Genomic DNA, 23,906 nt, shown 5'->3' with positions numbered 1-23,906 from the left:
CATAAATACTACCAGTGACAAATTTAGCAAATTTAAAAATTCAAAATAATTTGTATAAAAATTTGCAATTTAGGTTTCCTGTTAAGATAAATAAAGAATACAATCGAACTAAAAGCTAAACGGAAACTAACTTCCCTGATAAGAAACGTCTGTTACGATAAAAAAATATCATGTGCTAATTTGTTTTTTATACAACTTAAAGGGAAATCCCCTCTAACAATGTTTGATTTATGCTGGAAAATGTATTATATCTATTTTTTTATCTCATAAAAATTACTAATGATAAAAAATGTATAAAAACAACCGTCAAGTTTTATTTTAAACCTTAGAACAACAATATTTTACAAATTAGTAGATATTTCCCGTTGACCCTTGGTATGTATCGTAAACATTTCTTTAAAATTGTTTTTAACTTTGTTTAAAATGAACATTAAAAAAATCTAAAACGTTATCATTATAATATATATTTTCAAAGTATTTCTTTTTTCAAATAGTATCTTAATTTAATATCGTAGAATGAAAAATCAGTTCTGATTTTTACTTCTGATTTGTTAAAAAACTGTTATCAAAATGTTCCTGATTTAACAGGGAGAATGTAATCAGCCTGACTTTGAGTAAAAACAATTTACAACTAAAAAGTATAACTAAAAGACCATCATTTTATTGATTTTAATTTAAATTTTTTTCTTCTAGTTCTTGTATTCCAAACCAAAATATGACTCTGGAAAACCCACTACAATTTTTCCCTAAAAAGGAATTTTGCACTTTCTTTCGTAATGAAATGAGGCTGAGTCTTACTCTTCAATACATTTGGAAAACTTTTTTACATCAAATACTTTGTTAATTTCTTCTTCTTAATTGGTTCTAAACTGAAAGGAAAAACTCCCCCTATAAGGGAATCGTGCAGTTTCCAAGGTGAAATAACATTAATAAAAATCATAGAACAACAATCAAATGCTCTTAAAGGTGTTTTTATTCATAGGGGAAACTCCCCTAAAGATAAGAGTTTTAAAATAAACCTTATATTTAAAAAACAAACAAACAAAGAAAAACGATTATTTTATGGTTATACACGAATAAAGTATACATTTTTTTTGAAAAGTGTTTTTCTGATAGCTCTATATATTTATTGTCACTAAAAAATTTAAAATTAAAGTCGAAGATAACTTTAGAAATAACAAAGCATAAATTTCTGACAATTTAATTAAAATATTCAATATGACGATTTTATTAAAATACTTTACTCAAACAATATTAACCTTATAGAGAAGTTGAAATAAAATTATCTATAAGTGTGGTGTTTGACTTCAAGTGGCGAGTGTACGGGAAGTCGGTCGGTGAAAGGGAGTCGGTTTTTGTCCTTATAACTAATGGCGTTCGGTAGAAGAATGAATTAAAACAAAGCCTATTTTCATTCTTAAGTAATTTATTTCATTTCTTTATGGTAAGACATTAGTCAAAGTTAATATACTTTATTTTAAGAAAAATTTACGTATTGACTATATTTATCGAAAAACAAGTATAGCACTTAATCTTTAGTAGTTTTCATCAAGGAAGAACAATTTCCTTCAGCGACAATTCACTCCTTAAATTTTACGCCATAAATAAATTTACTTACATAAAAAAATCTTTTTTTCTTCTTCCTTATAAGCATTTATAGTGATGATGTGCCTTCTTGACATAAAAAAAAGTGAGATTGAGGTAATACAGATGTTCTGCCTTCAATATATGCTTTTAGAATTAATTATATTAAAAACTATGCACACTAGGAATATTAAGATAGTAGGGAGACATTAAGATTATTATAGGTATTCTTGAAAATAAGAAACCCTGTTTGATTGCAGGAGGAAACAGGGAGAGATTGAATTATATCAGGCAATATATCTGATTATTATGCTTTTAATCTAAGCCTTTTTGATTGTAATTTATTTGATTACGACAATCTTTTTATTTTTTTCAAGCTTAAACATCAATTTGTAACGTCATAAGTACATACTTTATTTACTTCATTTTGATATGGATTATCGAAATGCATATTGTTATCTTAGCACGCAGGTTGTTTTATATTTTTTATAGCAAAATGACAGCATATCGAACGACAAGTTCCTTAAACCCGTTTAATATTTAATTCATCTAAAAAGAAAATGAATATAACATAAAAAAACGTGAGTTGAAAGCTACGCCACTAAGATCCATGGTGTTCCGTAATCACTACCTGTAATATTTAATTTTGCAATCCATTCAAAGTGCATGCTGCACTTTGAAGTTAGAAAATTAATGTATAAGGGTATAAGGGGATCTATCTAAGGGGAAACAAATATACTATCGAATCACTAGTAATGAAATCGAAATGAAAAACTTCAAAAAGATTGGGGAAAAAAAACTTGGAAATATTTTTAATATTCATCTCATAATTCCTTTATGTTTCCTCCGTCAATCAAACAGGGTTTGATAATTGCCCAGCTTTTTCCAGTTGTGGTCCGAAGTGGTTTTTTTTTTTTTTTTTTTTTTTTTTTACTTTTTTTTTTGTATCTATATACGTATTAATTTAAGTTAACATGCATTTTTTTTTACTTCAATTCCATATTTTAAAAATGATCACGAATTTTGAAGAAGAAAAAAATAGGTATCTATACATTATAGGAGGCAGTTTGATATTTAAGCAAAAAAATAAATTAAGCACTGCGCAGGTAAAAATAAATTAATCTGAGGAATCAGTAGTTAGGAAGATAGGATGAAGAACATTTGAACCAGTTTGATTGCCAGATGAAATTTGGCTCTAGTAACCAGCTAACATGTTTATAATAACTGTCTTTTCTACTCTTATCTATTCTCTCCGGCTATCAAGCAGGTTTTGATGCTTGCAACTTGCAACTCTGCCTTCTTTCGTAGTGACTTGTTAATTTTCAATAGTGTTTTTTTTTCCTCGCTTGAATATTAATTTGTGAACCCAAGCCTGTATTTATTTTTAAAAGGATTCTACAAATATATATTAAAGGTGGTGATTACGGTAAACGCTGTGTATATTTTTACGATTTGAAGAAAATTCGATTAAAGGAGCGGTTGCGACTTCATTATGAAAAATGCTGTTTTGAAGTGAAGCTATTTAAAGATTTGCAACGATGTATTAAATCTATACGAAACGTCAATATAAAATATATTAAGCTATCTTTCTTATTTTAGGCTTAAAAATTTTCTATAGCAATCTGAAATGTGAAAAAGCTATTAATTTTTTTATTTATTTCTTTTTATTTTATTTCAGAACTTGAAAAATGAATTGCGAAGTTTGTTTCGAAAAGTTTAAAGGCATAAAAAGCCTGATCGAACATGAATCGACTGATAATCATCAGGAAAACGTCAAGAAACATCAAAATACCGTAACAGGTTTTTCTACTGAAAGTATCCCTGCAGTTACAGTAGCCTCTGAATCAGTCGCTGTTACTGCTGAAGGTTTTATAATGTCTGATGCTGAATCAGCCCCAGCTGTTACTGAAACTGATCCAGTTTCTTCAGGATCAGTCCCAATTGTTACTGAAACTATTCCGGACTCTGCCCAATCAGTCCAAATAGCAACTGAAACTTCTCCAAATGTCGCATTTGCTGATTCAAATGTGGGTAGTTCAAAGATTAACAACTTGTTTTCTTGTGTGGCATGTTCAAGGGGATTTTCTAATCTTTCTAATGCTATCCGACACTCAGAAAGTAAGTTGCATGCCACGATGGTTTTAGCTACCGGAATTGGTTTTGATGAACAAGCTGATATTTGTGAAGATTATATTGAATCATTTCCTGTGTTATATTACTGCATTGTATGCAATTTTCATTCCTTCAGTTCGAAATTTTATGACTTGCACTTTAAAACACGTTGTCATAGAATAATTGTGCAACGAATAAACAACTTTTTTCAATTAGAGGTGGAAAATGCGAGAGATGTTTGTTTCAATGAACAAACGCCTAAAAATGGTTCAAAACTTCCTTTTCAGCATTATTGTAAGTTTTGTAATATTCAGTATAAAAATGATAAAGGTTACCAAAGACATATGAATGATAAGAAACATCAAAAGATTTTACTGCTTATGAAGAAAATAGGTCAAGGAAAAAAAGAAAATGTTGACGCAAGTTTCAGTGTAAAAGATGCTGAAAATTTGAATAATTCGCAATATTACTGTGAGTTGTGTAATATTTCGGTTAATTCCAATCAATATGAAAAGCACTTGATGTGGAAAACTCATAAAAGAGCTGAGCAATATATAAATACAATGTCCTTGGGACATGCTGAAGATATCGATATTTCTGAAGATTTAAATGATTTTAAGTTCAATCTGGCTGGTTGTTGTTTATATTATTGTGAGCTATGTGAAATTTCGTGTTTTGGTTCTAAATGTTATGGAAGTCATTTGAATGGAAAGAAGCATTGCAGAAAGACGAAACAAAAGCAAATTGCCGCTGATTCTAAATTAGTCGATAATATCAAAACTTCGTCTTCTTCACCACATCGCTGTGAAGTATGCAATATTCAACACGCAACTTCGAAACGTTATAAAATGCACTTGAAAAGCAAGGTTCATATTAGAATTGAACAACTATTGAGTGAACTATCTAAAATAAAAAATGAATTCGATCCAAGTTTGAAAGCACACGACACTCCCGTTGTTGGTCCCAGTTTGGAAGAGCCCGACAATCCCGTTGTTGGTCCCAGTTTGGAAGTACACGACAATCCCCTTGTTGGTCCTAGTTTGGAAGCACACGGCAATCTCCCTGTTGGTCCTAGTTTGGAAGCACACGAGAATCCCCTTGGTGGTTCCAGTTTGAAAGCACAGAACGATGCTGACAAATCCTTGAAGTTGTCCAATTATTGCAAATTATGCGCTGTTCTATGTGCTTGTCCAAAGACCTATAATTCTCACTTGAAAGGTAAAACTCATAAGGCAATTAAAAGGATTATGAGCACATTATCCATCAAAACTGGATTAAATGTTTCCACTATTCTTAACTGAAGCAAAGTGAATTTCTTGTCCTTATTTATACTTTTTTAAAACCTTTCGGAAATTCCAGAACAAAATTTCCTATGAAAACTTTAATTAGGAAATAACAGATTGTGTTGTTGTATAGTTAAGTTTTTAAACTAATTTTCTCTTTTAATGACATCATTTTCTTCTTTAGTGAAGCAATTTTGTTTGCAAAATTTAAATATATAAAGAGCCAACTTTTTTCCAAAATTTAGAATTTTTATATCAAAGTAATTCTCAGTAGATAGGTTCTTAACAAACTGTATGCGGGTAGCGTAAATACATGTTTTTTTTTTAAATTTCTGCGATCTTTGGCAAAAATTTCAAAATTGGTTGCAAAATTATTTGCACTATGTAAAGAAATAACTCATTCGTTATTGCTACAAATGAAAATGATTCAGTAGATATTAATTTAATACTACAATTATTCGTTGTAAATTTTTTTAAAATTAAAACTGCAGCTATAATGACAAGTTTGCACCAGCTTGGATTTAAATCTTACCACCTATATCTTCAGATTTTAATTTACTCGTATAACAATCGAATTACTATTATTATTTGAAAAATTTGCCCACATGCACCCTGTTAACAAATTTCTGGAATTTCCGTGTGATAACAATACAATACACAAAGTCGTTGTATATAACCTTCAAGGAAATTGTTTTGTTTTTCAACAAAAACACGCTTAAAGAATGCCCTGTCCATAGTTAAAAAATGTGTCTAATTGCGCTCCTAGCTGATCATTTCAATGAGTAATTAGACTGAGACTGATTTTAAAAAAAATTTAGTATGACAGAGATGGATTGAATACCAAGAAATATGTAATAAACTTACATAATTTCTATGGAAAACTCGGTTTATAGAAATTTTGCTTATTTATTAAGACTTCAAATAAATGTTGATCTAATTCAACTTTGAAATGTACAGTGATCTTAAGTACCAAATGTCTCTCTGATCATGCTGTATACATTTTTTCATTTATATGTAGTTTGCAATGAGTAATAAAAAAGTTTTTGTTTTCTTTAACCATCACTTGTCTAATAAATATTTACATACATAGGTTTAACAAGGCATGCAGTGATTTAAGGAGGAATTTTATCAAATCTCTTTGTCACTGGGCAATTGAGATGAATTAGAAAAAAAAAATTCTTCATTTAACTCTGATGCTAGATTTGTCTTCTTCAACTAACGGACACCCCTCTTCTTCAACTTGTTTGATTTTATAATTCTATAACCGTTGTTGAACAGCCGACCTAATTTTTTGGGGGGATTTACGACTACTAATAACTAGCTTAACCTCACCCCCGCGAAGGCGCATCCGGGGAAACACCGATAACTCGAAGTGCGCGCAAAAGTTCAATCACATAAGCAAACATATTCAAAAATTTTCAAATTAGAGTTTTAACAAATAGGGAGAACATTAAATATGAAATCCAGAAAACAGCATTACTTAGAAATGAACTAAATACAAACACACATTACAATGAATATAAACAGTAACAATCAGAAGAGATATTGATGTCGCATCTTCAGTAGGGGTACAAAGTTAATAAAAAGGAACAATTTCACATGGTTAAACATAAGGTGTTTGTAACTCAGAATACAATCACCTGACAGAACAGTACTTAAGTCAACAAGGAGTACTTAAGTTAAGTTCCAGGAAAAGATTTTTTTATTTACGACTACTAATATTAACCTCTGTAGCCTTGTAATTATGAATCCAATCTAGAAGACAAGAGAACTCGTGGATCAAGCATTGGGAGAAATTTGCCTTAGTGGAGAACTTCTTGATGAAACTAACCCGCATTTACATTACATGTGCAGGAAGACCACGAGAACCTCCCATGTTTAACCTGACGGCAAAGGGACTCTAACCCATGATCCGTCTACCACTGCGGATATTTTACGTCAGCACTGTACTCAGAGCAATCCGGATGCGGATTTGTATCGACCAGCAACTGCTGGGATTCGAACCCGGTTCACTTCATCATTGGAAGGCGAACGCTCTATCACCTGAGCCATCTCGGCTCCAACTTGTTTAATTGAAATTAAACTTATTTGAATGCGAAGAAACTTCCCTCTAACAAAGCTGTGTTCCTTTGTGAGATGAAGCATTTGATTTAACATGTGAAACTCGCATCTCATCTGCAGATCAATTATGTCTAAGTTACTGATTAGGACATATTTTTAACGTATGCTTCTCGTTCTTAATTTTTATTAAAAAGGAAGCATTTTCTTTAAATTTTTTATTTCACGTAATTATTATGTAACATTTATTAGTTTATAAACACAACAATAAGTTCATCATTTCTTCAAGTATTGAATTAAATACAGATATAGAATTAATCAATTATTAATCAATTAATTATTATTAATCAATTTTCTCTTTATTGTCATGAAAAAAATTAATCAACATTTCAAACAGAATCAACGTAAATAACTAAAAAGGATTAATTAATGTAAATAATAATTAAAATTTATCTAGAAAAAAAAAGCGTAAATATATGACTCTTAAAATTTTGGAATTCTTAGCTCAGCTACAGTATTGAATAAAAATTTCAAATCTCCAGTAAACATATGCACGTTTACAAGATTTTGGACACGTTTACTGGATTGGTTAGGCCAATATTAAAAAGTTCACCTCTTCGAGACATTTAATTAATATTCCGAAATAAACAGATTTTGTTATTCATGCAAATTCAATTTATTTATAGAGGTTAATCTGCCACTGAATAGTAACAGATATAGGCTCCTGAAAAGTCTTTTTAATAATAACAAGAAATCAAATCGAACGGTGAGATCCTTCTCCTTAATTTGGATTTCATCACATACAGAAGTTTCATAAAAGTCATCAAAAAAAAAAGAAATCTCTCCCAATGCAAGAAAATGAACAAGCAGCCTGTAGTTTCATCTGGTGAATGCTCTGGAACTATTCTGTGTTCCGGAAATAAGACTTGAGACTAATAAACAACTAAAGAAAACATTTATTAGATTAAACAAACATTTCACACGTCCAGCGTGCTCTCGTCGATACAGCTAGCAGTTTGAAGAAAATACGTGGAAGAAAAAGCAATTATCGCATCCATGTCGTCACTTTATACTCTGAAGATCTGCACTACTTCAGTTCGCTTCACCAATAGTAATTGCTACCGCTGCGACGCCACAAGGCTTCCCAACGCAGTCTGGAAGACAGTCACACGGAAAATCTCACGTGGTTAATCTTTATTTCAGAGAGTTGAAAGGCCGGCTTTAATCTGTCGATACTAACAGTCTGCTTACGACGTCCAATTTGTATGGTGAAGTGCTTTGAAGACTTGGCTAGAACCGGATGTGGTCCGCTATAAGGTGGAACAAGAGATCTCGAGTACAGTTATTAAGTTCTTTACGAACAAAAACGTTTTTCCTACAATGTTGTGAAGCAGGAGACGGTCGCAAAGACCTAACTCTATTTTGTAAAATTGCAAGAAATTCGTTGTTAATTAAATTTCTAGAGTTAGAAAAAAATTCTCCAGGCAAAGTTATAGGTGTACCATACACCATCTCAGCAACAGAACACTGTAAAGGCTCTTTTATTGATGCTCGAATGCCAAGTAATATTGAAGGTAAAACTAAAGTCCACCTATCTGTTGAATGAGCACGAATCGCACTCTTCAATTGCCTGTGCAATCTCTCTACCATCCCGTTTGACTGAGGATGATAAGGTGTGGTATGCACAAGTTTAATACCAAGAAGACTGGCAAATTCTCGGAATAAATTACTTTCAAATTGCCTTCCCTGGTCCGTTGTAAGCCTTTCAGGAACACCAAATCTTGCGATCCAGCTGGAAAAAAATTCAAAAGCTACTGTCTCCGCTTTAATGTCCCGTAGAGGTATAACTTCTGGCCATCGGGAAAATCGATCCACACACGTTAAACAATAAATATAACCTCGAGAAGGAGGAAGTGGTCCCACCAAATCAATATGAATATGATTGAATCGCTGACGAGGTAAGGGATAAGTACCAGGAGAACTTACCACATGTCGTTGCACCTTACTTTTCTGACATGCTACACAGCATTGAGACCATTCAGCAACTTCCCTCTTGTAGTTAGGCCGGTCCGGGTCCTACGGGGATACAGGGCTACCGCTTTTTTATTAGCTGTATATTGTTATAGACATATTGTTAAAAAAGTCACATGGATCATTTTTGCCTCTGAGTTAGCTTCTTTTGACTAGTTTATCACTATTTGCTCTTGCTGCTAGCAGTGCACAGCGAGTGTTAGCATTTAGTTAGAGTAGGGAGACTAAAGTTTATCCAGCAAATTATCATTTTGAACTGAGAGCACATTATACACAGTGAAAACACGTTGAACCAAATGGCCCCAAAATACACAGGATACACTAACCCAGATATTTTGGTGATAAAGAGTCTGCAGCGCTAGAAAACGCAATCCTTTCTTCCAAACCACAAACGTCCCGCTGTGGACTGATCGCTAAGACATGGTTCCCAGCCTGATCCCCGAAGTCAAGCATCACTGACTGCAGTCAGTGTGCGAGTGAGTGACCACTTGGATCAGTCTGCGTAGGGACCGAGGGTGTGCGGTATTGGTTCTCGTTAAACCGTTTTACTGTAAAGTACTCGAAATCGTGCAGGTCGTCAGGCTACCTAAGTGGGGGTGCCATCTCCTCTGCAGCCTAAAAGGAATGTCAATAATTATTTGTGATGGCATGTCTTCGGATCATCCTCATGAATGTTTCCCACACCACTGCCAATAAATAGCCCATCGTGCAGCTCTAGTTTGACGTAAGTGAACTACAACTACAACTCCTAACCACAAACCGTTTGTAGTTTTTTTGGTGCCACATTCTGTTGTTAAGCCTGAACCATGGACACATTAATGTAAACAATAACAAGCTTCCTAAAACTGGAAGAAATATATAGTTTGTCTATATAAATACTCCCCAAGCCTTTCGTCTGAAGTAGCGGAGGTGACTATGGTTACGAGATTTAACTATTTCAATTAAGGATGTTTGGTCATAATTTAAAACAGGTCGAGAACAGCTCCGATCTTTGAAATGCGCTATTTCTTGTTTCCATAGCAGTAGACTGCTTTAAATTTCGTAGTGGCGGGAGTTATTTTTATGGATTGTATTTTTGATATAAATGTAAATAATAACAATCTCGAGCTCTGACCTGCTCTACTTCCGGTTAGATAGTATACATCTGCTTACTACAGCTCTAGAGGCGATATTTTCAAACATATAATTTTCCTTTTGAGAATGGAAATAAATTATGTAATTTCTGAGCTCAAATCTACTGTATTTTATAAGATATTAGGTAATTTTGATGAGTTTGAAATAAAAATTTGTTTTAGTTATTTATAGATGCATTGATAAAAGAGGAGACAGGAATGTAACATTTAGAAAGAACTCGCATTTTTGGTAGTCCCGATTTGGCTTCTTTTTACTTGTTTATTACTGTTTGTTCTTGTTGCAAGCCGCTACGTTAGTGTTGGCTTATCGTTCCAGCAGAAAGATTAAGATGCTTTAACAAACTATCATTATATAAAAATTTCAAAGTTGGTAAATTGTTGACAAGGCAAAAAGTGTTTTATAACATTTATTGTGTAGAAAACACCATCAATTAACAAACTATAGAAAACTTTCAGTGTGTTATAGGTTATGCTTACATCAAGGCGATGGGTGAGCAGGCTTAATATTCTAGGAAGTTTTATTATTGTGATTTTTGTTCAAGTTGAACAAAATTTACCATTCATAAGAGTTTTCTGCAATTTACAAATTCTCATAAGTTCTGAACCTAAAAAAAAATTTAAGAAATTTTTTAGGACAGCATAAAAAAAAGTGTAATGTTTGTCCCGTTCTGAGTGTTATCCCTTATTTCGTTATAATTGTGTAAGATATCATTGGTTGCTATTTTCTGGGTAGCATCATATCATGTTTGGAGGGTCCTCCCAATTAATTTGTTATTTGTTTCGTTGAAAGGTAAATTAAAAAAAAATTCTAATATTGTGAGTTACAAGTTTACTTTTACAAATTTAGGAGTCAAAATCAATCGGAAGTAATAACCCGGAAGTCTTACGACGAATTTTGACTGCTAGCGCCATCAGTGCTTAACTTAACACGGTCAACAATCCATAGATAGGCATTATTGATGGAAAGCTATAAGCTTATGCAACGAGCTCGTCGCACTAAAAAATAACAAGAAAATAAAACACCGCGTGTTTTGACCAATCTAATCAAAGGTAATATTTTGTTTCATTTTTTAAATCTTAAAAGTTGTATTAATGTAATTTTGTGCAATAAAAGAAGTGTGCTTTGTCTGTATTTTTATAATGTACTTTACCTCTTAAGGAGATTATTATTCTCTTCATTTAGAAGTGTTTCAAGAAAATTTTAATGCTTTTTATTACACAAATTTCAATATGTAAATATTGTATTTAACATGAGAACGCTCTGAAATAATTATATAATTTTTTTTTAATATTTAAAGATATACATGCTCAATATAAAAAATGTTTTAATATTATTTAATTAGGAGTGTTCATTAGGTTATGGATTGAGTCATCAATAAGGTTGCAGTAGATATACTGCTCATCTCAATTCTACACAATTACATCAATAATTACAAAAAACATAAATAAACAATTGAGTGTAAGGTTTGGTGCTCCTTGGTTTAGGCACTGTACCTTGGAGCTTTTATTCATTATAAAATCTTTCATTCAATTGTTATTTCTCCCTTGAACTTTAATTATTAGAAAATCTCACTTAAATCATTTCCCCTATTTCCTGTAAGATATAAAAATCGTCAATATAAGGGCGGCACCTAATTTTAAATTTTTACTGAAAAATGCAATAGATTTTGGTATATTTGAAATTTAAGAAGAAGTACTAATTTTTAGCTTTAATAAAATTTTAAAGAGACATATATTTTTAATGAAGTTTTGTGATATTGGAAAAAATGTTTCGTTTTCCTTCCATGAAAAATATACTTCTTAAAGAGAGAGAAACTTGCATAAAAAGTCAAACTTTAACTATGCTGACTAAGTTGCATAATTTAATAGTTATTAGTATCTTTTAGCTCTGATTGTTTTACATACCTGATAATAGCATTATTTATTTTCTGTTATTCTTTTCTTTGGAACATAAAATTTTAATAGAACTGTTTCAGTGTTCAAATTAATATGTAGGAATGTAAACATATTTAAGTGAAATATTTTTATACTTATTTTACTGTAAAATATAGAAAATTAGATAATTATTAAAATTAACACGAGTGGGAAAAATATTTCCTGATTTACCCCATTTTAGAAAACAATTCATTATAAGTAGAATTTTAAAATTCTTAATTTACTCTGTAGATCAGTTCTTTAGTTGTTCACTATAAGTTTGTTTTTGCAAGGCAGTAGTGATAATTGGAAAATTGCATCAGCAACTTAAACCAACATTCCCTATGCATTGAATATAAATGAGATAGTCTATGAACATAAAATTTGTTGTCTGCTTTTAAAGCTGAAGTAAAAATGTTTGCCACAATCTCAATGAATGTCTCTAAATCAGAATGCATTAAATATCTCAATTTAAAATGAGAAAATAAATGTTTTTCAATGTACCTGTACTTAATTCCATAGGCCCACATTCTCAGAACTTGCTCTCTGTGTTTTTTTCATTTATCTATTTGAATATCAAATTTTAAATTTTTTAATTTTCTAGAATATTTGTATAAATCTTAAAGAGATTACATTTCACATCAAACACATAGCAATAACCAAAGCTTGTAAAGTAAAATTAAATGGAATGAAAAAATATGTTGCGCTATACATATTGTTTACAGGTTACTAGGAGTTATATCTTCTAATTCACCTTTTGTAATTACTAATTGCTTTGATTAAACTCTTTTTTGCATTCATTTGTATGTTATAAATGAAATTATTTTTATCAGGTAATGCAAAAATATATAATAAATAATTTTATCTTTTAGTTAATAGAAAATTATTTACTTTTAAGGTATGAATATTTTAACATTTATGTTAACCCACATAATATGTAAATGGCAATTCTTTGTTTTAGATTTTTGAAATGCTTTGCTGATGTAACATATAAAAGAAACATGATATATATCATGGTGGCATTATGATTACTGCCAAAAATACTTGAAGCATAAAATTGTTATGAATTTCAACTTTATCTGTAGATTTGTAGTCATTTAAAAATATATGTGCACGCAAAAAAATGGGCCTTTTTTATTATTAATTTGATAATTAATTACAAAAATCAAATTGTAATTGACTTGAGAATATTCTTAAGTCCTACAACTCCTATTAAATTTGATTATAAATTGGTCGACTGTTTTATTGTTACTTTGTAGAAAAGATATTTCAAGAAATTCTGGCTTATGTTGAATGCTGAGGAATGTGTTTGCTTAACTGATTTTGAAAGTTTGCTTAAAATTAAGAGAATTATTTACTTGTTGCACAAAAAGTAAGTATAGCTTAAAAATATTTTGGATCATATTTCATTGAGGCTCATAGGTAATATAATAAAATAATTTTTTTTTCTTGTTGGGGCCATTTTCTGGAAAATTATAAGAATTTTCTGTGATATATTTATATAATAAGAATGAATTTTTTTAAAGGGTTATAGAATACATTAAAATCTATAATAATAGTAAAAATATATTAAATTTAAAAATATTCATAAGAATTAATAAATCAATATGCATATAGATTTAAATATTAAAAATTTGCTTACCCATTTTCAGACATTAATCCAGGATATGAATTGTAGGTTGGAGTTTTGTGATGTCACTACTACTGATTAATATCTTTTTCTGATTTTGAAAATGATAATTCTAATCAACAATGAATTAATCAATATATAGAGAATTATTTTATAGTAAAATGATACAATAAAACACTTTCACATATTGATTTCAGTCTATAATGATTTGATTTGTGCTCAATAACAAAAGTTACAAAAAACTGTTACAACTTTCCTTTCTTAAGAAAATAATTCTGTAATTTATTATTCTTCTGTGATAAAATTTGTCTCGCATAATAAGTATTAATTTAATTTTGACAAATTAAATTTTTTTTCTCCGTTTGTCATTTTTAATTTTTTAAAAATAATACGGTGTATGTATGCTGTTTCAAAAATGTCCTGATTTTTAATGTGCCAACAGTAAAACCTTAGCTGCCAACTCTACTGGATTTTTCCAGATTTCTCTGGTACACTGCTTTAAAAAAATTCTCCTGGTTCTAGTATATTTTTAGAAAATTCTCTAAAATTGTAAATTTTGAATTTCCTAAAAAAATTCTGATTAAATATCATTTTTGAACATTATCATTTTTGAACATGATTAATTATCATTTTCAATATCATATTGCTTGCTTGAATATTTAAATACATATTACTGGTAGATAATGAAATGGACCTCATTTGCAAAGAAAGTTAAAATGATCAGTTTAAAACTAAATGCGTGTTACTATTCAAAATTATAAGTTAACATAATACATAGCACTCCATGTTAATCATAACTGGAAAATATTACAGTTTTTTCTATTTTGATCCCTATAAAAATCTCATAAAATATTTAGCACAATTCATGAAATTTATATTATTTCATAAAATCTGTTGAATTTTTTCTATCTATGTTGGTAGCTATTATTAAAACTATAAATATTCAAAAATCTTTTTGGGTAGTTGTCGAATGTAGAAGAAAATATTTTGCGTACAAATCTACAAAATTTTTTACTTACACTTTTCCAATTGAAATTATAATGCATCTCCAACTACTATAATTTTATGTGCATTTTATATTCATTCATCAATTTTTTTATTATGGTAGATTCAATTTTCAAGATGAATCAGGATGCACTCACAATAGAGTTAATAGAAGTGGAGATTCTCACAGAATTAGAGAAAAATGGAGATCATAGGAATTTTAATAAATTATCCTGCATCCCATGCTCGGTGACGTTTGGTAATTATCCGAGAGTAACCCAACATATCAAGAGTGAAGAGCATTGTATTGCGTCACTGGCCACAGGTATTTCTTTCAATGGACAAGCCGAAACCACTGAAAATTTCAGCGATTCATTTCCCGAACTCTATTTTTGCCTTTTGTGTAGCTACCGGTGCTTCAACTTCAATGCATATAATACTCACTTAGAAGGATCTTTTCATAAATATTTTGTGAAGTTATTGAGAGACATGTGCAGACAAAAAAGAGAAGGTCATTCATATAATTGTTTAAAAATGCATTTTTCTAAAAATATATTCCATACGTTCTGTTGTGAATTATCTAGAGCCCTCTGTAGATGTTCATTTTGTTTCAACAAAGGTTATAAGAAAGTTGAATTGTTCGTTAGCAAAATTATCAAGGTTGGACAGATAGAGAATGTTGGTGATTCGTATGCCTTTGTGACTTTTGATGATTCATCAAATTTAATATCTTGTTTATTATGTAACTTGCTTTTTGATTCTATGACATTACATAAACAGCATTTGGAAAATCCAACTCATAAAAGAATGGAACAATTTATGTTTAAAATGTCCCATTTAGTAAATGGTATAAATTCTAAAAGACTTAGGGCTCTGAAAAAAGCCAAATGTACCATTAGTAATTCATTTCGCCCTGCATACTATTGTGAATTATGTAATTGTTGGTGTACTGATAAAAAGGAGCACATAATTGGAGAGAGCCATAAAAGAATAAAAGAGTTAAAAATATATCTTTCAACGAAACAGGGAAGTGATTTAGAAAGTAATGCTCCAAGTTTAGCAGCTACTCCTCATTTTGTGCTTCCAAAATTTTATTGCAGACTTTGTGCTGTTTGGCGCCCACCTGATAATATGTATGCATTACATTTAAAAGACAGCAGACATCAGAGAATTGAGTGTTTTATTAATAATTTGGTAGACGATGAAAAAAATGTTATTAATGCCTATATTGATGCCCAAGCCCGCGAAAAGATTAATACATCATACCATTGTAAATTGTGTCATTTTTATTATCAAGAGCTTGAAAGTTACGAACAGCACTTGAAGAGTGAGGTGCATAAATCGTCAGTGATGTCTTTTTTAAATAAAGACAAAAACTGTCAATGAGTAGTGTTGTGGTGAACAAGGTCCAAGAAAAACTTCTCAGAATCATGAAATGTATAGATTTCAGTTTAATAGTTTTGTAAAGTATTGGAATTACCAATCAATGGTTGAAAAGACTAAAATAAGCCAAATATTTCACTAGAATAATGTTGACAATATTTTTATACCTTCTTTTTTCAATAAGTATTCTTTTCATCAGCCATATTATCGTGAATTGTGCAATAACTTATGTAATCAAAATGAGTCTTATAAAAAATTACAAGTTGAACAAAAGAAAAAAAATATAAGCAACTTAATTTGTTTAGTAACCAAGTTATAACTTTTTTTTTTAAAAAGTTACATTATTGTGAAGAGTACAATTATTTGGGTTTTGATTCTCAAAATTATTAACACCAGTGTTTTTACTGATATTCACAATTTATTATATGATAAGCAAAGAACATCAAAGCAATATGCTAAAAAGAGAAGCATGTCACATCCTTTAAAATAAAACTGTGAATTGTGTGATTTTTTAATCCTAGTTTTAGACATTACAACCAGTACTTGCAAACTGAAATGCATTAAACGTTCGTTATATCGTTTGATACCTTAGAATTTAGCCCCTCAGAAACTTAATGATTCATTACTAATTTTATTTAAATATGAATCCTGCAAATTTTAAATTAAATGGTTATTCATCAATTTTGAATGAATATGACTTTCAAACTTTCCTGATTCAATTTAATTATGATTGATTGATTTAAAGGTTCATCAGCATTTTTGTATCCATTAATTCTAAAATTATTTAGTTAAATGATCCAATATCAATATGAAGTTTTCAAGACTTTTTTTTCTTATTTATACTATAACGTTATCAATAGCATTCAAATAATAAAATTTCACAGTTATTATTATTTAAACCATGTTTGAAATAAATTTAGAGAAATAAAATCATTATTTTCAACTCTGTAAAATTTAAAAAGTTTTTGAGCATTATAGCCATGGCATTTATGTTGTGTAAAAGAAAAATATTTAATGTCATAATTAACTGTGAGTGCTAAGATACTTGTTGTTTTCGTGTCCATGGATCTTTAGATCACAGAAGATAATTGGTAATATTATATAAAACTAAAATATTTTTTAATCTATGACTTATTATTGTTGAATGATTGAACAAATAAAATTTGATAGTTAATGCATAAATTCAAATCAATATGAAGATTTTTAGTTTAATCCTATAATCTAGTTCAATTTTAATATCACTGATACAAATTATTACACTACATCATATCAATATATACCTTAACTTTATTACAACCTTATATATATATGCAGAAAAAACCTTACTAATCCAAAAGCTCAAGTAACCAAAGTTTTGGAAATTGTATAGAACACTTGAAAATCTGTGATAGTGATAAGAGTACTGTAAAATACAGATTAATCTTGCCTATCAATTTGTCATTTACTTTATAAAATTAGAAAAAAAATATATATACTTATTTCGCTTTGTATGTGTACTTTAAATTAAATTCCTCCAGAATTAATTGGCTCGGGTAAAATAAAAGTATAATTTTTTTTTAAAAGTATGAAGATTTTCAATATCTGGAGAACAATAAAAATGATGTATGCATTAAAAATTGAGATAAGAATGTTATATCCTAAGGATTTATTACCATGTCATAAGACCAGACTACAGACAATATGTTAGAGTGATTTTGCATAAGGTTATGGTTCCCCCTCTAACACTATTCGAGCTCCACAGTGAATGCACAAAAATTTCTGGTAATAATTTTTAAAATTTTGGGGGTAATTTTTTTATTTGAATTAACAAATATTTATAATTGTGACCAAGGTTTTTATTTATTGGTTTAAAACCTTCACTCAAGATTTGGTCAAATTTGCAAAAAGTAAACTGAACACATTTTGACAATAAAAAGCAATTGTAATATAAAAAATTAATTTAATTAAAAAAATATATTTATAATTACAGAGAATATATTCAACAAAGTTTAAAATAATATGGTATCGAACAGCTGGTAAAATATTTGGCCAGAAATTGCGTATGACATTATTGAGCAATCTAAAATAGGATAAGATTTGTAATCACTGGTAATAGTTCTATCGGTGTTTAAAGGCCGAGAATTTGGGCAAATGCTCCATAACAGTTCTAAAACTGCCCTAGCAGCTTCAGCATTTTTCAGAACCTCTTCTGGAGGGATTCCTTTTAGAAATTTTACCTGGAATAAGAAAAAGAAATGAAAAGTATTATTAAGAAGACAATATATCATAGAAGCATGGGAAATGAATATGAATGGAGATATTTTATTGAAATCTGATTTAAAGATATGATTTAATTAAATTGTTTATTAAGGATTCACTAAATATTTAATGATTTATAGATAAATACGTTGGAATTTTAACTGCTAGGGAATAGGTATTTGTTCAAAATAATGAAATGCTTAAGACTCATAGAAACGCTTTTAAATTATGAGGCCATTTTATAATTACTACTACTAAACTTTAAAGTAAAAAGAAAACATTTAAATTAAACAAAGAGATGCAATTTTTTATTTCAGAGGGATGATTGATTTGAATCATTGATCAAAATCACTGTTCTGAATTCCTTGATTTGAATAACTAATCAAAATCACATGATTTGAGACAATTTGAATTCAGCCCTCTCACAGTGTTATTTTAGGGCAAACAGAGTGTTTCACTGTAATTTGACATGTGTACCATTTTTGATTTAAAAATATTATTAATTGCATAGTCATAAAACTATTACAGATAAGCTAAGAGTAGAAATGTAAATATTTTTGAATATAGAATGTGACATTGAGCATATAACATGAAGATTTAAAGACAAGTACAAATCATCCATGATTTTTTGGCAACTGTACTTTCAGAAAAAGAAAAGCAAATCAATTAGATCTCTTGTCACCTAAAGTAATGCAATGCCTACAGTCTGCCGATCAGCCCCCTTCTGGGAATTTAATATGCTTGTGAGTTTGGTGGCTTAAAAAAAGATAAACATTGGTTGTTAACGATAAAAAGAGTGAGAATAAGTTATACACTAATAGGTTAGAACACCACACCTTCTTCTGAGAAGGAAAAATATCCCCCCGTTTTTTCTAACTGATTTGCAACTTAAGCAACACAAATGTATTCTAGTGCTAATTTTTTTATATTCTTTTACAAAATAATTAAAAAATAGGTAGCGTTTTTTTATTTCTATTAAAGTGTAACTCTGTAGCTTAGCAATTTTGAGCCAAGCTTCTGGAAGCTCTGGATCAATAACAAGGAAGTTCCTGAATCAAACAAGCTTTCTTAGCAAACTTTTTGCTGAAACTAAATTGCATTTGAGTTACATGGGTGCAAGTCTTCCGTCCCCGGGACGGATTTTCGTCTTTCGAAAATGTCCGCGGACGGAAGTATGACGGAAATCGGAATTTTTTTTTTCTGTCCTTAAAAATATTTTTTAGGTCTACGTTATTGGTCTACTTTTTTATGTCCTGTTGTTATTTTATCAAAAGACAGATGAATAAATATTTTTTGTACAGTATTTAAACTTGATGTATTATGGTAAAGCTTTCTTAGACAGTTTGCATACGTCGAGGGGGTATTGTGCATGTTAGGTACTTCAGTCAAAAAATTTTCAGTCTTGGCCTTTTTTCCAACTTGCACCCATGCATGGAGAGGAAAACCACACAAACCTCCCATAGATAGCCTGACAGCAAGGGGATTTTAATCCTTAGATTTAGCCAGCTCTTTATGGCAAATGAGAAACTCTTTCGAAAATGTCATCTGCGGAATACAAGCACATATTAAAAACTTTGGACATTGTGATTAACTGTACAGTTCAAATTTTGAATGGAAAATCAAATATTTACCAACAAAATAGTAAAATTAAAAGTCATCAACATGTGGTTGGTTCTTAAGCAAATCTTTTATTAAATAAAATATGTTTCAAAATTTATGTATAAAATATAAACTTACTGCATTTTCACCCCAAATATTAACTTCTAGAACAGATGGTCCAGTGCCGTCATGCATCTCCAAAGAAAACATGTAGGTGTATTCTAGGATTTTTTCGTGACCTATGAATTAATGTAAATGTTATTATACATTAAAAACAGAATAGTTGAGTAAATAAAATTTTTTTTCTTTAAGTATATCAATAAAAATGTATTTATATAGGGTTTTCACTCAATTTTAGATATCTTTTTTTTTAATAAGAGATTATAGAGTCAAGTTATGTTCAGTAATGACTTTCAACCACAAATGCAGCTAAGAACAAGAGTCTACAAAAGTTAAAAATTGCCAACAGCCAGAACAAATTTCCAAAAGGTAGCATATGGATTGGAAGGAAGCACAATTACTTTTTATTTTATGAATTTACATAAAGGCAATTATTATTTGTGATATAATACTATCAAATAATTAATTATTTAAATAATTAGATTATAGAGTTTTTAAAGCTGACATATGAATTGTTTGCTTTGAGCTTCAATAATTTATTTTATACCTATTTTTACAGACACAGTGGAACCTGTTTAGAAGTTTCAGTTAAAGTAATTTTCTACCATTTTGCCTACGTTTTCCATAATATAAAATTAACACCTTCAAAATTTTTTATTTTTAAACTTTTCAATCGTGAAAAGTTTACTTAAACTCTATTTTTTTTTAAACATGGAAAGTTCCAGAAAAAAAGTACAATAGCTTTTTGGAATGAAACTCATGACCAAACCTCTTGATTTTTGGAAAAAATAATTCTATGCAGTCTTAAAGTATGCTTGGCTTTTTTAAAAGAGGAAATATCTGCCTTTAATGTAAAAAAATAAAATAAAAAGAATTTAGATAAATAAGTTTCTTTAATAATGGTTAAGTCAGTAAATATTTAAGTTTAACTTCGAAACTGTAACTCAATATTTGTATGATGTTATAACTTAAACATATCTTCAGCACATCAAACTTATAATAAAAAATTATTATTTCTTCCCCAAATTTTAACTTACATGCAAAATAAAATTTTAGTTTAAGAAGTTTTTTCTTTTATTCCCTATGAAAAACTTCTAAAGTAGTTCTTACTGTACATATATACATGTATAATAAATGTTTGTATATCTATTCTTTTTGCAAAACAATAAAATAAAATGACTTACTATTTTTCAAGCAGTCTGGGCAATGGAAATAAAATAACCCATCTTGTTCTTTCAGCGGCACAAGTTCAGGCTGCAAGTCATCAGTTCTTTAATAGTGAAAAAATAACTCATTTTAAAAATATGTTTTTGTCAAGAAATAATTTTAATAATCACAGATAACTTTTTTTACACTTTTTCATTTACTAGGTACGTTAAACTAAATTACAAAAAAGGACAATACAGATTATCCGGAAAGTTTCAGTTCACAAAAGTATTCCTGATACAGAAAAAGAAAAATGCAGATTAGCCCGAAAGTTTCAGAGTACCGGTATAGAAAAAGAAAAAAATGAAGGTTTAATCTTTTGCACTCCTGTGACAACTATACGGTGACATCAAAAGTCTCCACTATAAAACTCAAAATTTTCTAATCTTAATTAGTAACCATATCATTTTATGAGTTATAGAAATTATATAGAATTACTATGTAGTTCAAGCACCATAATAAAGTACTCAGGGTACAAAATGCTAAAATTGTGTTTAAAAAAATTCCATCTTTTCCTCAGGATTATAAAAAACTTCTCTTTGTTGCAGTGATTTTCCTTCCTTGTTTTCCAGGTTATTATAAACTCTGTGCTAATTTTTTTGATCCAATAGTATATGGATATCTTTATTCTGTTCTTGTATTAGCCATTTCCCATCTTTCATTTGGATCTACCTTTTTAGATGAGTTAAAAGACCAAACTTTCTAGAGGCCACTGGTAACTAGAGTTAAAAAAAAATAGTGGTCAATTTTTTCAATTTTTCAAAACTTGAAAGCTAAAACCTATTTTTAAAAATCAGTAAAATTTGATTATTTTTATAAATGATATTTTGATTATTTTTATAATTTTTTTGATGATTTTTACATGATTATAAGAAGTTAATAACGATATAATTTTTATAAGAAATGAAATTAAGTAATAGAAATGATATTGAAGTTTGTGAAAAAAATAATCGTTTTACCTCAAACTTTGATTAATACTAGTTTTTTTTAAAAAACTTTTACACTCCATTGTTTTTCCAAACCTTAATTTTTTTAAACATTTTTAGAATCACAATTTAAATCATGAAATTGGTAAAAATGCAGATTAATCTGTTCTAAATCCTTTCAAGTTTTTACAAAAAATTTTTTTTTTCTTGTTTAATTAAAAAAATTTTTTCTCCACATAAACTCACTTAACTATCCAAAGAAAAACGAAGTAATAGCAATTTTAAATTCAGAAGATGAATAAAATCAAAATCAGATGTAAATTACAATAATAAAAAAACTTATAGAGGGAAAAGCTTACCATTGTTAAGAGATTATTGAATTTTATCAGTGTTTTAAATTAGTTTGTTTAAAGCTTATTAGAATGAAACTCTGATACAATCATTGATAGTTAAAAAATAAATAAAAAGGATAAAATAAACTATAAGTATTTATAAATCAGTCTTAAATTACATTATAAGAATCAAAGGAAATGTTTGACCTAAAAGAGAAGATGGAGAGACTTTCTCTATGTGATACTTTTCAATATTCAGGCTCCTTTCTCCCTTTTTTAGAAGAGGGGAGATCAGAGAGGCTACTGGCTATTAATAGAAATTTTTCAATGGCCACCTTTAGCATTTGGTTGCTGTTCTACAGGGACTCTAAACTTTATGCTCACAAACATGCATTGACTATTTTTCTTCTAAATGTGTTTGAATACATTTTTATTTAAATTTTTTCTATTTAAAAAAATGCCTATCTGTATTAAAATGCATTAGTATTATTGTTGCTTTTTAATCTTCATTTGATCTTTTTGACTTCTCAATAATTTTAGCCCGTTTAAATGATAATGCACAAAATTTTTTTGGGCTTTCTAAAAGGTATTAGAAAACTAGCCAGAAAAGTTTTTTAAAAAAAATAATATTGTAATGGAAGTTGTTCCAGTTTTTATGGTGGAGACATATTCATCAAAATTTTTGTGAAGATTTTGGTTGCAGTAGTAATGATTTTTGGCACGTATGCTCTTCTTACAATAGAGGGATTTATTCCAGAGAATTAGACAAAATTATTTCGAAAAAAGAATTGTGGCATTATTTTTTTTAGAAATATTATTACTAGATACGTTATGGTCACAACGATATCATATAATAAAAAGATGCTAGCTTATTGGGATAAAGAGATGCATCATTCTCAATACAGTATCTTTCAAGAAGATTTTTGTTAAGTTAATTAACAGTCGGACTGAGGAGAGAAACCCCCCAGTCCTAACGCCAAAAATTCAAAATTAAAATTGATTGATTTGTTCCTAAAAGACAGTTAGGTGCAGGGGAAGAGATCCATAGTTGGCAATTAATCAAATGATAAAATAGCCAAAAACACTGTGATAATTAATATAACCTGTAACTGAAAAATTTTTGTGGTAAGAGAAATAAAGTAATTTAAGGAATAAAGAGTTATAAATAGATTTTGATGTTTGATTTAGTCGCCACAGTGAATTAATGTATTGAATTAAAAAGTTAACTGTTACATTGATTGTTAAGAAGAGAATAAAATATTTATATTTGCTTTTTATAAAATATAATTAAAAATTAAATAATTGCTTTAAAATTAGATTAAGAATGATTAGTATGTAATGCCTATTATGACATCGCATATCTATAATTTGAT

The 23,906-nt window shown here is 29.3% G+C and overlaps 3 protein-coding genes across 8 annotated transcripts in view; 2 read left to right on the top strand and 1 right to left on the bottom strand.

Annotated features, from left to right (window-relative positions):
- The first annotated feature begins 237 nt into the window (after positions 1–237).
- Positions 238–6,035, top strand: LOC107448991 (uncharacterized). The gene is made up of 2 exons (XM_043054461.3): positions 238–375; positions 3,263–6,035. The coding sequence occupies exon 2, from the start codon at positions 3,273–3,275 to the stop codon at positions 4,995–4,997; it is 1,725 nt and encodes a 574-aa protein (XP_042910395.2). The 5' UTR covers positions 238–375; positions 3,263–3,272; the 3' UTR covers positions 4,998–6,035.
- Positions 6,036–11,118: 5,083 nt separating this feature from the next.
- Positions 11,119–17,294, top strand: LOC107448994 (uncharacterized). Of its 5 annotated transcripts, none has more exons than XM_016064385.4 (3): positions 11,119–11,251; positions 13,375–13,487; positions 14,854–17,294. In XM_016064385.4, exon 3 carries the CDS (start codon positions 14,868–14,870, stop codon positions 16,113–16,115), a length of 1,248 nt encoding a protein of 415 aa, XP_015919871.3. In that variant the 5' UTR covers positions 11,119–11,251; positions 13,375–13,487; positions 14,854–14,867; the 3' UTR covers positions 16,116–17,294. The 5 variants fall into 5 exon arrangements, with proteins under 5 accessions (XP_015919871.3, XP_015919872.3, XP_071033353.2 ...); XM_087156994.1 differs by lacking the exon at positions 11,119–11,251 and adding an exon at positions 11,320–11,343; XM_043054466.3 differs by lacking the exon at positions 11,119–11,251 and adding an exon at positions 11,409–11,433.
- A 737-nt stretch (positions 17,295–18,031) lies between these two features.
- LOC107448995 (protection of telomeres protein 1) overlaps positions 18,032–23,906 on the bottom strand; it is a 42,009-nt gene continuing 36,134 nt past the window's right edge. For both annotated transcript variants that reach the window (XM_043054462.3, XM_043054463.3), the window contains exons 22-24: positions 21,254–21,339; positions 20,088–20,188; positions 18,032–18,328 (exon numbers count right to left, since the gene is read on the bottom strand). In XM_043054462.3, coding sequence (XP_042910396.2) covers positions 18,101–18,328; positions 20,088–20,188; positions 21,254–21,339 — 415 coding nt within the window. In that variant the 3' untranslated portion in view covers positions 18,032–18,100. The remainder of the gene's footprint in view (positions 18,329–20,087; positions 20,189–21,253; positions 21,340–23,906) is intronic.

This window comes from Parasteatoda tepidariorum, chromosome 2 (genome assembly GCF_982258835.1).
Source record: "Parasteatoda tepidariorum strain Cologne lab strain chromosome 2, Ptep-v5.0, whole genome shotgun sequence".
NCBI lineage: Eukaryota > Metazoa > Arthropoda > Arachnida > Araneae > Theridiidae > Parasteatoda > Parasteatoda tepidariorum.
This window is presented reverse-complemented; position numbering and strand designations above follow the sequence as displayed.